General features: G+C 44.8%; 1 protein-coding gene across 1 annotated transcript in view; it reads left to right on the top strand.

The window, feature by feature from the left end:
• PMFBP1 (polyamine modulated factor 1 binding protein 1) overlaps positions 1-12,233 on the top strand; it is a 104,423-nt gene that overhangs the window by 76,825 nt on the left and 15,365 nt on the right. Inside the window, exons 23-27 of the mRNA XM_075838504.1 lie at positions 347-577; positions 3,718-3,948; positions 5,305-5,427; positions 5,511-5,637; positions 5,714-5,871. Of these exons, the coding sequence (XP_075694619.1) occupies positions 347-577; positions 3,718-3,948; positions 5,305-5,427; positions 5,511-5,637; positions 5,714-5,871 (870 nt within the window). The remainder of the gene's footprint in view (positions 1-346; positions 578-3,717; positions 3,949-5,304; positions 5,428-5,510; positions 5,638-5,713; positions 5,872-12,233) is intronic.

Raw genomic sequence — 12,233 nt, 5'->3', positions numbered from 1 at the left:
CCATAGGTTTCCGTTTCCATCACCATTGATTTCAGGAGCCGAGCTGTTAGGGTTGTGATCGATGACAAGCTTACTGAACGTTTCCAATAAAAACCAGCTCAACTATGAATGTAGCTCTGGAGTATAACACTGGCTGTAACTGGATCAGTAAAAATAACAGTGAATCAACTTTTCATGGAGATTTATTATATATTTAAATGGTAAAATGGTGCTCAAAGGTGAAAATATGCTTTTAACTACAGTCTTTACCTATATAGTCTCGTGTGTATGTGTGTGTGTGTGTGTGTGTGTGTATATATATATATATGTCAGAAGTGCTGTACGATAAGTTCTGGTCTTGTCTCAGGTATCACAGCGGGATGTTGAGCTCCATCAGCGAGATGAGGAGGTTCATAAGCTCCAGACGTGTCTGTGGGAGGCTGAGGAGAGGGCAGTGAGTGCAGAGAGTCTGTACAACTCATCAAATAGCAGTATGGAGCTTTACCGCAGCAAATACCAGGCTTGTCTGACTCGCGCAGGGGAACTGGAGGCCAGTCTCAGACAGATGGAAGTTGAGGTTCGGGAAATGAAAGAAGAGGTACGTAGAATTGTGTGTCTAGATTTTCACTATTGATATTGGTAGCGGAGAGCTGGTGTGCCTAAACGAGATACACCGATGTAACACTTGCTGAGTAGCTCAGGGTCGATTATCCTCAGCCCTCGGAGGATGTATAATTGTAAATAGCAATTATATACATATAGTCTCTATGCATGTTAAAGGGGCTGTCCAGTTTCTGTTTTTTTTTTAACTTATTTGTAGAATAGGAAATCACACAGTTTTCTAATATACATGTATTACATACATTATAGAGTATGAGGCCCTTGTCACATTGGAATGGTATAGCCCACCGATTAGCCATGTATAATGCATCCGCAGGATAACTGAATATGACTAACCATGGCGTCCCTCATGTGATCTCTCTCTCTCTCAATTTAACCAGTTCAGGACCGGGCTATTTTGCGCCTTCAGGACCAGACACTGTTTAGCCATTTTTAGCACGTGTTAGTTAAATGGCTATAACGTTTTTATTTGTTGGGCTAACGACGTGATTTTTGCGACGTTTTTTCCGTAGACAATGTAGGTTTCATTTTTTATCGTTTTTATACACACCTTTTTTGCTATTTTAGAATTTTTATTCATAAAGTTTGAAAATAATAGTAAAAAAATAAGCTTTTTTACGTTTCAGCTATTTTTTTTGGGTAATAACATAGTTTTAACCTAAAATAGACCTTTTATCTGTGATCGTCATTGTCTACCGTAAATTTTAATATATTACATGTCTATATTAGGGTAATTGGGTCAGCGCTAGCGTTACAACAATGATTGGCGGGGGGAACGTTTTTTTTTGGGGTGGGTATTTTATGTGTATTTATTATTACATTTTTTTTGCACTTTACTTTATTATTTTTTTATTACTATGGTCTGTCCCCCAAAGGTCAAAAAAGACCTTTGGGGAACTTTATATATATTTTTTCTTTCTTTTACACCATGTTTTTCCACTGTAACTGGAGCTGCACAGCAGCCCCAGTTACAGGGGAAATCAGCCCTCTCATAGTGACGATTGTCACTAACTGGGCTGTGCTGGGTCTAGTAAGACCCAGCAGCAGTCTGTCACTAACGGGACCCGGCGATCATGTGACCTGTCACATGATCACCGGGAGGAATAGAGACAGCGCCGCTGCTGCTGTCTCTATTCCTGTACACAGCGTTCATTGAACGCTGTGTAAAAACACATCGGAGAAGACAGAAGCAGTGAAAGCTGCTTCTATCCTCTCCTCAGGGTCCCCGGCAGTCACTGACAGCCGGAGACCCGACATTCAGCTGCCCGATCGCGCGGGCAGCAAGTTAAAACCCGAGCCGTAAAAAGTCTATGGCTCGGGTTTTAAGGACCCTGACCGCAGGCCGTAAATATACAGCCAGCGGTCGGGAACCAGTTAAAAAAAATACACAACAGAGAAGAATGGAAGAGCTGCTCCTCACAGACACTGACAGACATCATGAGATGCTGCTGTAGGTAGAAATACTTTGACCTCTAATCCTCAATAATCTACTGTTTTACCTGTTCTCTACTGAATGCCAGGGGGTCACATGACGTGGGTCACATGACTGTCAATTCAATTATCCTATGGGTGTTTCTTATGGACAAACCTGTGGGCTATAGCTTTTTTTTATTTTTAGATAGACAACTGCACTGATAGAAGAAAGGTACGTGAGCAGAACATGTATATTAGAAATCTGTATGATTTCATATTCTATAAATCAATATAAAAAAAAAATAGACAACCCCTGTAAGTGAGAGAATAAAAAGCATTTCTCCCACAAGATCAAATACTGTAAATGTCGTTTTCAGTCCATCCATCCACTTGTGTGAAATATTTCAACATGCTGTTCAGCTGCTCTGATGATGTTGTAGCCACTGCATTGCCCATAAGGGTTTCCCCAGACCTTAAATGGCAGAGCAGTAGACGGAGTGGGTCGCCTCTAGAAACCATGCGGATTCCCATGCTGCCGTTCAGAATCTATGAAAAGGTCACAACAAAATGTAATGACTGGCAGTAATCATTATCAACTCCACACATGCTAAACCAAAATGACTCCGAAATGGATAAATAAAATATCAGACCACACCGGAGAGGACATCTTCGGGACGTCTATTTGAAAGGTAAATGCAATTTAATACTTGAAGCTTAAAGGGGTTGTCCATGACTCCTACCACTGCATAGCGGCCGTTCTGCAAAACTGCTCCTATCCGCCTGTATAAGAGCAGAGCTTGCAGTACTGCAGCTCGGCCACTATTCCGTGACTGGAGCCATCTGCTTCCGGGATGGACGTCCGGTGCCCGGAGGCAGCTGATCTGTGCGGGGTCTTGGTTTTGAACCCCCACCGATCATATACTGACGACCTATCCTGTGGATAGGCCGTCAGTTGTCCGGTAGTGGAGAACCTCTTTAATGTTTTTGTAATGTAGCTCTACTGTATTTGCATGCAGGTGTACACAAATGTTTATGCATCCTATAAAGATTAGAGCTCAAAATCTCATGTTCAAAATATATAAATCTTTATTAAACACATATAGTTTAAAAACACACCTTATGGATGGATCCTCCTGTAAATCACATGGTGCATACAATGGTCAGTGTATAGTAACTGGCGTGCAAATCAAAGGCCATATCAATAGATTAGAAAAGTGAGCTAAAGATATCCCAGATGAATCTAAGGCGAAACACACGTCAGGGGGCATGACCTGGGATCAGCATTTGCCTGTCAGGGTAAACGTATGCAATTCTGGTGATATTTTCAGGCATTGGCTTGTTCCCTTGTCCCCCTGGTAGAGCTGCCGTCATGTCAATCTACAGGTTGCTAATCCGTTTTTATGATATGGCTGTATTATTAAACTTAAGGTTATAGGTCCCCTCCATCCTCCTCACATATGTGGGATATCTTTAGCTCACTTTTCTAATCTGTTGATTATGGCATTAGATTTGCCGGTAAGTTACTATACACTGACCATTCTATGCTGTATGTGATTTACAGGATAATCCGTCTATAATGTGTGTGTTTTTTCACTACATGTGTTTAATAAAGCTACAATGCTCTGATGCTATATATTCTCATACGTTAATTTAGCTTTTTTTTTTTGCCAATTGGTAGTAACACTCACGACTCCACGTTCACAGGTATCTGAGCGCGATGCGCGCCTTTCTGCTCTGCGTGGTGAACTCTTGGTTCTGCAGCAGGAGCTGGAGGGTAAGTGCTCTGAGCTAGAGAGCTGCGAGGAGGCCATTGATCAACTGACCCATGAACTTCAAGCGACACAGACAGATCTGAGTGTGAGCCGTGAGCAAGCCCAGCAGAGTGAAGAAATACTACAGTCTATGCGACAGCGTGCAGCAAGCCTACAGAACCAGGTGAGTGCCCCTTTCATACACGCTAAGCTTAAAGGGTTTGTCTATCTTGTAGTCCGTGTCATGCATCTTACTTGAGCTCCTATAACACAGTAGGACATTTCCTAGAAGGTAAATCAACCGTACACTCTCTGCAGCCATTGCGCCAACAAGTAATGTTAGGAGATTTTAGCTCTGGACTGGAAGACCCTGTTCACATGGAGGATTTTGCAGGCAGAAAAAAAAGAATCCGATTTTGACCTGTCTGCACTCTCTTGCTGCGGGTTTCACAGCGTTTTTCGCCTGCAGTGCTCAATTGTACACTGCGGGCAAAAAAACACAGCGAGAAATGTTTTTTCTGCCTCCCATTGATTTCAATGGGAGGTCAGAGGCGGAACCACGACAAGAAAGAACATTACTTATTCTTTTTCCCCGCGAGCGGCTATAAGCCTATTGAAATCAATGGGAGGCGGTTTCAGACGTTTTGGGTGATGATTCCGATGCGGTTTCCGTGTCAAAAAAACTGTGTGAACTGGGCTGTATACAGGCTGTAAATCTGGAACCGTTCAAGTTAAAGTGGAGCTAAACGTTCGACAAACTTCTGACGTCATAGTGACATGTTAGAAGTCTGGATTGGTGGGGGTCCGAGCACTGAGACCCCCACCAATCTCTAGAACGAAGCAGCTGAAGCGTTCGTGTGAGCGCTGAGCCGCTTCGTGTCGGTTTGGCTTTTTCCGGAAATAAATGTATCGGTGTACGGACTCAATAGAAAGTCTATGAGCCCGTACACGATACATCGGCTTTCCAGAAAAAGCCGAACAGACACGAAGCAGCTGAGCGCTCACACGAGCACTTCAGCTGCTTTGTTATAGAGATTGGTGGGGGTCTCAGTGCTCGGACCCCCACCAATCCAAACTTCTGACTTGTCACTGTGACATGTCAGAAGTTTGTCGAACGTTTAGCTACACTTTAAGTTATGTATTTACAAAGTAGCTCAAGTTTTTATGTAGATTAAATTGAACACCAATTTACATATTAAAGGTGGAACAGTCCAGAGTTTACCCAACATGGCTCCCAGTATCCTCCCTATATATTAGAACGTTTACCCATTGGGGGAGATTAATCAAAACTAGTGCCAAGGAAAAGCGGAGCAGTTGTACATGGCAATCACTCAGGTCACAGCTTTAATTTTCCAAAGTGCCTCTAAAATAGCTGGAATCTGACAGTTTGCTATGGGGTGCTGCTCCCCTTTTCTCTTCCACCAGTTTTGATCTCCCCATTGTGTTGTATACAGTCTTCCATAAAATCCCCTAGTGGTGGCAGTCAGAATTGTATTATATAACTATGGCTGATAAATGTTTTTGTATGTTTCTATTGCAGGTGGTAGAACTGGAGGAAGACCTGGTAAAGCTACAGACAGACTTTTCCACATATAAAGCCTCCCACAGATACAGCGACAGTAGTTACGTGGAGATGGAGGGGCTGGTTCGTCAGCTAACCAAGGTCAGCCCGCGGAGTATTTCTATCATCTATATCTTACGGTTCATTTTTTCTTTGTTTTACTAACATTATATTATGTTTTTCAGGAACTTGGCCATTCAGAAGATGAGGTGAAGAATCAGATGAAGGAGACAGAACGAAGTCAAGCGGTTTTTCAAGAAGTAAAACAGGAGCTGACAAAGGAACGAGAGCAAAGAAACAGCACTGTGAAAGGTAAGCCTGGTCCTGCTGTACTGGGGCCGGGTCGTGTAGTGTAACTTCAGTATTTCATGAATTACTCTCTACACAGACGTGGAGCGACTAGAAAAGGAGGTTTGTAGCTTGCGCCAGAACACAGAAATGCGAGTTCAAGAGCACAAGCGTCTGGTGTCCGATCAAAAGCAGCAGATCCAGAAGCTGCAGGAGGAGCTGAAGGAGAATAATAAACTCGGCACCCACAAGGAACAGGTGAGACAATCCAGTCATGCAGATTTATCAAAACTAGAGCGATGGAGCAGGGCCATAGCAACCAGATACCAGCTCTCAATTTATGGTTTTCTCTTTCAGAGGCCCTGACCTGATTGGTCGCTATGGTCACCTGCTCTTTTCTCCACTAGTTTTGATAACTCTCCCCTATTGGGTATAATTTAACATGTAACAAATGATCAACGTTTTGCAATGAGCAGAGTAGAGTTCCTTTTAACTAGTAACTGGTTTTTTTGGTGCTTTGGGACATTTAAGTGTTTTCCGTAATTGCCTTATTTGCAACAAAATCAAAGATCCGGTCACGGATTAGTTCCTGCTTTGTATTTTTTAACCCTTTAACGCTCCATGACCTACTATTAGGTCATGCTAACTGTAGCGTTCGCGCTCAGTGACCTAATAGTAGGTCATGGAGTAAACACGGCGCCGTTCGCGCGGGGCGCGTTCATGAGCTGTGATAGTTGCTGTTTCCGACAGCAGACTATCACTGCTCAATGTGCCGGGACCGATCGCGGAGCTCCCCCGCCGATTAACCCCTCAGAAGCCGCGTTCAATAGCGATCGCGGCTTCTTAGGGGTTAATCCGCCATCGCCGGCCTGCTACACGATAGCGGCCGGCGATGGTGACTATGGCAACCGGACACCAAACAATGGCGTCCGGCTATGCCATAGACGGAAGCCTAGTGGGTCCTGACAACGTCAGGACCCACTATGCTTGCTGTCAGTGAGTAGCTGACAGTTCTAATACACTGCACTACGCATGTAGTGCAGTGTATTAGAATAGCGATCAGAGCCTCCTGCCCTCAAGTCCCCTAGTGGGACAAAGTAATAAAGTTTAAAAAAAGTTAAAAAAAGATGTGTACAAATAAGAAAATTAAAAGTTTTAAAAGTAATAAAAGTAAAAGTCCCACTTTTTACCTTATTACTCAGTTATTATTAATAAAAATATATAAACAAACAAATAAACTATACATAATTGGTATCGCCGCGTCCGTAACGGCCTGAACTACAAAATTATTTCATTATTTATCCCGCGCGGTGAACGCCGTAAAAAAAAATATTAATAAACCGTACCACAATCACAATTGTTTGGTCCCTTCACCTCCAAAAAAATGGAATAAAAAGAGATCAAAAAGTCGCATGTACCGAAAAATGGTACTGATCGAAACTACAGTTCGTTACGCAAAAAATAAGTCCTCGCACGGCTTTATTGATTGAAAAATAAAAACGTTCTGGCTCTTAGAATAAGGTAACACAAAAAGCGAATGATTGTTTACAAAACGTATTTTATTGTGCAAACGCCATAAGACATAAAAAAAACTATAAACATCTGGTATCGCCGTAATCTTATCGCCCCGCAGAATAAAGTGAATATGTCATTTATAGCGCACGGTGAACGCAGTAAAAAAAATAGAATAAAAAAACAATAGTAGAATTGCTGTTTTTTAGTCACCACGCCACCTAAAAATAGAATAAAAACTGATCAAAAAGCCGCATGCACCCCAAGAAAACTACAATGGATTCCTCAAGGGGTCTAGTTTCCAAATTGGGGTCACTTTTGGGGGGTTTCCAATGTTTTGGCACCACAAGACCTCTTCAAACCGGACATGGTGCCTAAGGGTATGTTCACACGATGAGAGGCATTTACGTGTTAAAAGACAGACTGTTAACAGCTGCCTCGTTTCACACGTAAAAGCTCCTCCTCGCATTTTGCGAGCCGTCTGAGACGCTCGTAAATCTTGAGCTGTGCTTCATTGAGTTCAATGAAGAACGGCTCAAATTACGTGGCAAAGAAGTGCCCTGCATATAATGTATATAAGTGCCCTGCACTTCTTTGCCGAGGCAGTCCATTTACGCGTCGTCGTTTGACAGCTGTCAAACGACGACGCGTAAATTACAGGGTGTCTGCACAGTACGTCGGCAAACCCATTCAAATGAATGGGCAGATGTTTGCCGACTAATTGTAGCCCTATTTTCAGACTTAAAACGAGGCATAATACGCCTCGTTTATGTCTGAAAATAGGTTGTGTGAACCCAGCCTAATAAAAAAGAAGTCTCAAAATCCACTAGGTCAGGGGTCAGGAACCTTTTTGGCTAAGAGAGCCGTAAACGCCACATATTTTGAAATATAATTCCGCGAGAGCCGTACAATATGTTTAAAGGGCCATTGACAGATCAATCGCTTCAATGTTCACTTAGTACAGCAAGGAATGCTCCTCCCTGCTGTATAAAGCCACAACTGGACTGAAACAATGGTAATTAGCAGTAAAAAAATTAAATAAATAACTTACATTGTGAGCTTGCGATGCATGACATCAGTCCAGCAGTCTGGCTTCTTCTTTTTCCTGCGCATGACTGGAAGCTGGCATTCTTCCCACCTGATGTTGAGAGAATGCCAGCTTTGAGGCATTCGCAGAAGAAAGAATGCCGCTTCACTAGGGGACGCAGGTGCGTGCTTGCAGACGGCGCGGCTATGCAGGGAGTTATGGGAAATGTAGTCCATGCTCCCTGCCGCTCACCACTGCCGCCAATGCTTATCAGGCCATCAAAGAACTACCAATATCAGCGTGCACCGCGGCCTGATGGAGCGCGGTGCACGGGCTGATGGAGCGCGGTGCATGCATCCTTCCCATAGACAGGTAGGAGCAGTGGCGGATTAAGTAGACCATGGGCCCTGGGCTGTTACCCAAACTTGGGCCCCCCTTCCTCACCGTAACTATTTTTAACACTACCTTTTTGGGCAAGCATTAACAGTGTTACGATTCCCCTTGTCACAGCGCGGTGTCCCTACATACTGACAGGATCACACTGTGCAGGGACACAACCTCCTGACAAGGGGAATTGTCTATCAGTCCTGGACCGCAGAAATACTTTTTGTGAAATACAAGGATTTCCTATAATAAACATGCCAGGAGAGGTGACAGATTCTCTATAAATCTAGTGACTCACAGGTGACGACGTCTCAGATTCTAGTAGTTTTTTTCCTCTTTTCTTCTCCATCCGGTCCAGCGCTCATGACGACTTCTCCCGGCCATGACTCATTTCTGCAGAATTTGCCACTTAGACGTCTCCTCACTTTTCCAACATTTCCACACCTATAAACGAAAATAAAGTTATCATGGTGCCACATAGTGTACCCCTAAATATAATAGCACCAAACACTGCGCGCCTGAATATAATACCACACACTGTAAAACACCATACACACAGCCCCCTGTACATAGTGCCACACACAGCCCCTGTAGATATTACACACCCCCATAGATATCGCCATACACAGCCCCCTCTATATATCACACATCCCCCTCGTAGAGAGCGTTACACACAGCCCCCTATAGATAGTGCCATACAGCCCCCCTGTAGAGAGCGCCACACAGCCCTCCCCCTCTTGTAAATAGCACCAAAAAGCCCCCCCTATAAAGAGCGCCACACACATACCACGGTGGATAGCACTACACAGCCCCCCCTTGCCTCACAGCGCTCCCCCTTGTATATAGTGCCTCACAGCGCTCCCCCTTGTATATAGTGCCTCACAGCGCTCCCCCTTGTATATAGTGCCTCACAGCGCTCCCCCTTGTATATAGTGCCTCACAGCGCTCCCCCTTGTATATAGTGCCTCACAGCGCTCACCCTTGTATATAGTGCCTCACAGCGCTCCCCCTTGTATATAGTGCCTCACAGCGCTCCCCCTTGTATATAGTGTCACACAGCGCTCCCCCTTGTATATAGTGCCACACAGAGCTCCCCCTTGTATATAGTGCCACACAGCGCTCCCCCTTGTATTTTTTTTTGGTAATAACATTGTTTTACCCTAAAATAGACCTTTTATTTGTGATCGTCATTGTCTACCGTAAATTTTAATATATTACATGTCTATATTAGGGTAATTGGGTCAGCGCTAGCGTTACAACAATGATTGGCGGGGGGAACGTTTTTTTTGGGGTGGGTATTTTATGTGTATTTATTATTATATTTTTTTTTTGCACTTTACTATTTTTTAATACTATGTTCTGATCCTCAAAGGTCAAAAAAGACCTTTGGGGAACTTTATATCTACTTTCTCTTTGTTTTACACCATGTTTTTCCACTGTAACTGGAGCTGCACAGCAGCCCCAGTTACAGGGGAAATCAGCCCTCTCATAGTGACGATTGTCACTAATAGGGCTGTGCTGGGTCTAGTAAGACCCAGCAACAGTCTGCCACTAACGGCACCCGGCGATCATGTGACCTGTCACATGATCACCGGGAGGAATAGAGACAGCGCCGCTGCTGCTGTCTCTATTCCTGTACACAGCGTTCATTGAACGCTGTGTAAGAAGACATCGGAGAAGACAGAAGCAGCGAAAGCTGCTTCTGTCTTCTCCTCAGGGTCCCCGGCAGTCACTGACAGCCGGAGACCCGACATTCAGCTGCCCGATCGCGCGGGCAGCAAGTTAAAACCCGAGCCGTAGAAAGTCTATGGCTCGGGTTTTAAGCACCCGTCCCTGACCGCTGGCCGTAAAAATACAGCCAGCGGTCGGGAACCAGTTGGGCAGGAGGATAATCCTGTACTGACCTCAGCGCCGGTGACCGCCCGCCGGCTCTTCTCTTGCTGCTTTGGAGTAACAGAACAGCCGTCCGTCGCTGTTCTGTTACTCAATGGCGGCGGCCCGCACTGTCAGGGAGGCGTGTCCTACCCCTGGATACCGGCGAATTCCCTGCTCCTCCCCATCTTCGGCCGTTAGCAGCGCTAGCGCGCTGAATAGATTTAGGAGATAATGTGCGTTTCGGGCTGCCATGGGCCCCCTGGGAGCCTCGGGCGGCCGCCCGAAACGCCCATATGATAATCCGCCACTGGGTAGGAGCCCTGTCTGCGAGCCAGATACGGCCATCAAAAGAGCCATATCTGGCTCGCGAGCCATAGGTTCCCGACCCCTGCACTAGGTGCTCCTTTGCTTCGGAGGCCGGTGCTTCAGTCCATTACCGCACTAGGGCCACATGTGGGATATTTCTAAAAACTGCAGAATCTGGGCAATACGTATTAAGTTGCGTTTCACTGATAAATCCTTTTGTGTTATAAAAAAAATGGTATAAAGAGGATTTTCTGACAAAAAAAAAAAGTACATTTCACCTCTACTTTGCTCTAAATTTCTGTGAAACACCTAAAGGGTTCATAAACTTTCTAAATGCTGTTGTGAATACTTTGAGGGGTCTAGTTTCTAAAATGGGGTATTTGATAGGGGTTTCTAATATATGGGCCCCTCAAAGCAACTTCAGAACTGAACTGGAACCTAAAAAAATAAATAAATGAGGCAATACTTCGCTTCTCACATTATACTGATAATGAGGCGTGCCCACCCCGAGATTACCCCAGTTTTGACCGTTTGTATAAACGGAGACCCCTATTAGACCGTTTCAGTGCCCGGTTTTCCCAAGCATACACCCCCGAGAAGTGTTTTTCTATTGATGAGTCCCTGGTACATTTTAAAGGGAGGGTTTAATTCCGCGAGTACCTGCCGGGTAAGAGGGCAAGGTATGGCGTGAAGATGTATAAGCTGCGAGAGTGCATCAGGGTATACCTACAGATTTAGGATATATGAAGGAAAGGCCACCCGCAAACCAGACTGCATCCTGGACTACAATAGGTACATGGGAGGGATGGACTTGTAAGATCAAGTCCTGAAGCCCTACAGCGCCATGCGGTGTGGTATAAGAAGCTGGCCGGGCACATCATACAGATGGCATTGTACAATGTGTTCGTGCTACGTCGATGTGCAGGCCAGAGGGGAACTTTCCTGGAATTTCAAGAGGTGATTATCAAGAACCTAATCTTTAGGGACCAAGAAGGGGGGGCACCCAGTACTTCTGGAAGCAAGGCCACACGCATCGTACCAGGGCAACACTTTCCAGGGGAAGTTCCCCAAACCGGTGGAAAGGGAAAGAGTCAAAAGAGGTGCAGAGTCTGCTATAAGAGGGGGATAAGGAAGAACACAATATACCAATGTGACACGTGTCCCGAAAAACCAGGGCTCTGTATAAAAGATTTGTTTTAAAATGTATCATACATCCCTTGACTTTTAATTTACCCTGATGCACCCCGCACAGCTTACCCCCCTCATCTGAGCCCTGCCGTATGCCCAGGCAGCTGATAACAGCCACATGTAGGGTATTGCCGTACCCAGGAGAACCCACATTACAATTTAAGGGGTGTATATCTCCGGTGGCGCATGCTGGGCACACTATATCGGACACTGACATGCCATATATATATATAAAATTGCAAATCTCACTCTGCACCATCTGCTGCGCATTATCTTTTACACAGTACATGTGGGGTCAAAATGCTCACTACACCTCTAGATGAATGTC

Source organism: Rhinoderma darwinii, chromosome 9 (assembly GCF_050947455.1).
Source record: "Rhinoderma darwinii isolate aRhiDar2 chromosome 9, aRhiDar2.hap1, whole genome shotgun sequence".
Classification (NCBI taxonomy): Eukaryota; Metazoa; Chordata; class Amphibia; order Anura; family Rhinodermatidae; genus Rhinoderma; species Rhinoderma darwinii.
Note: the sequence above shows the minus strand (reverse complement) of the source record. Positions and strands in the feature narration are given on the sequence as shown.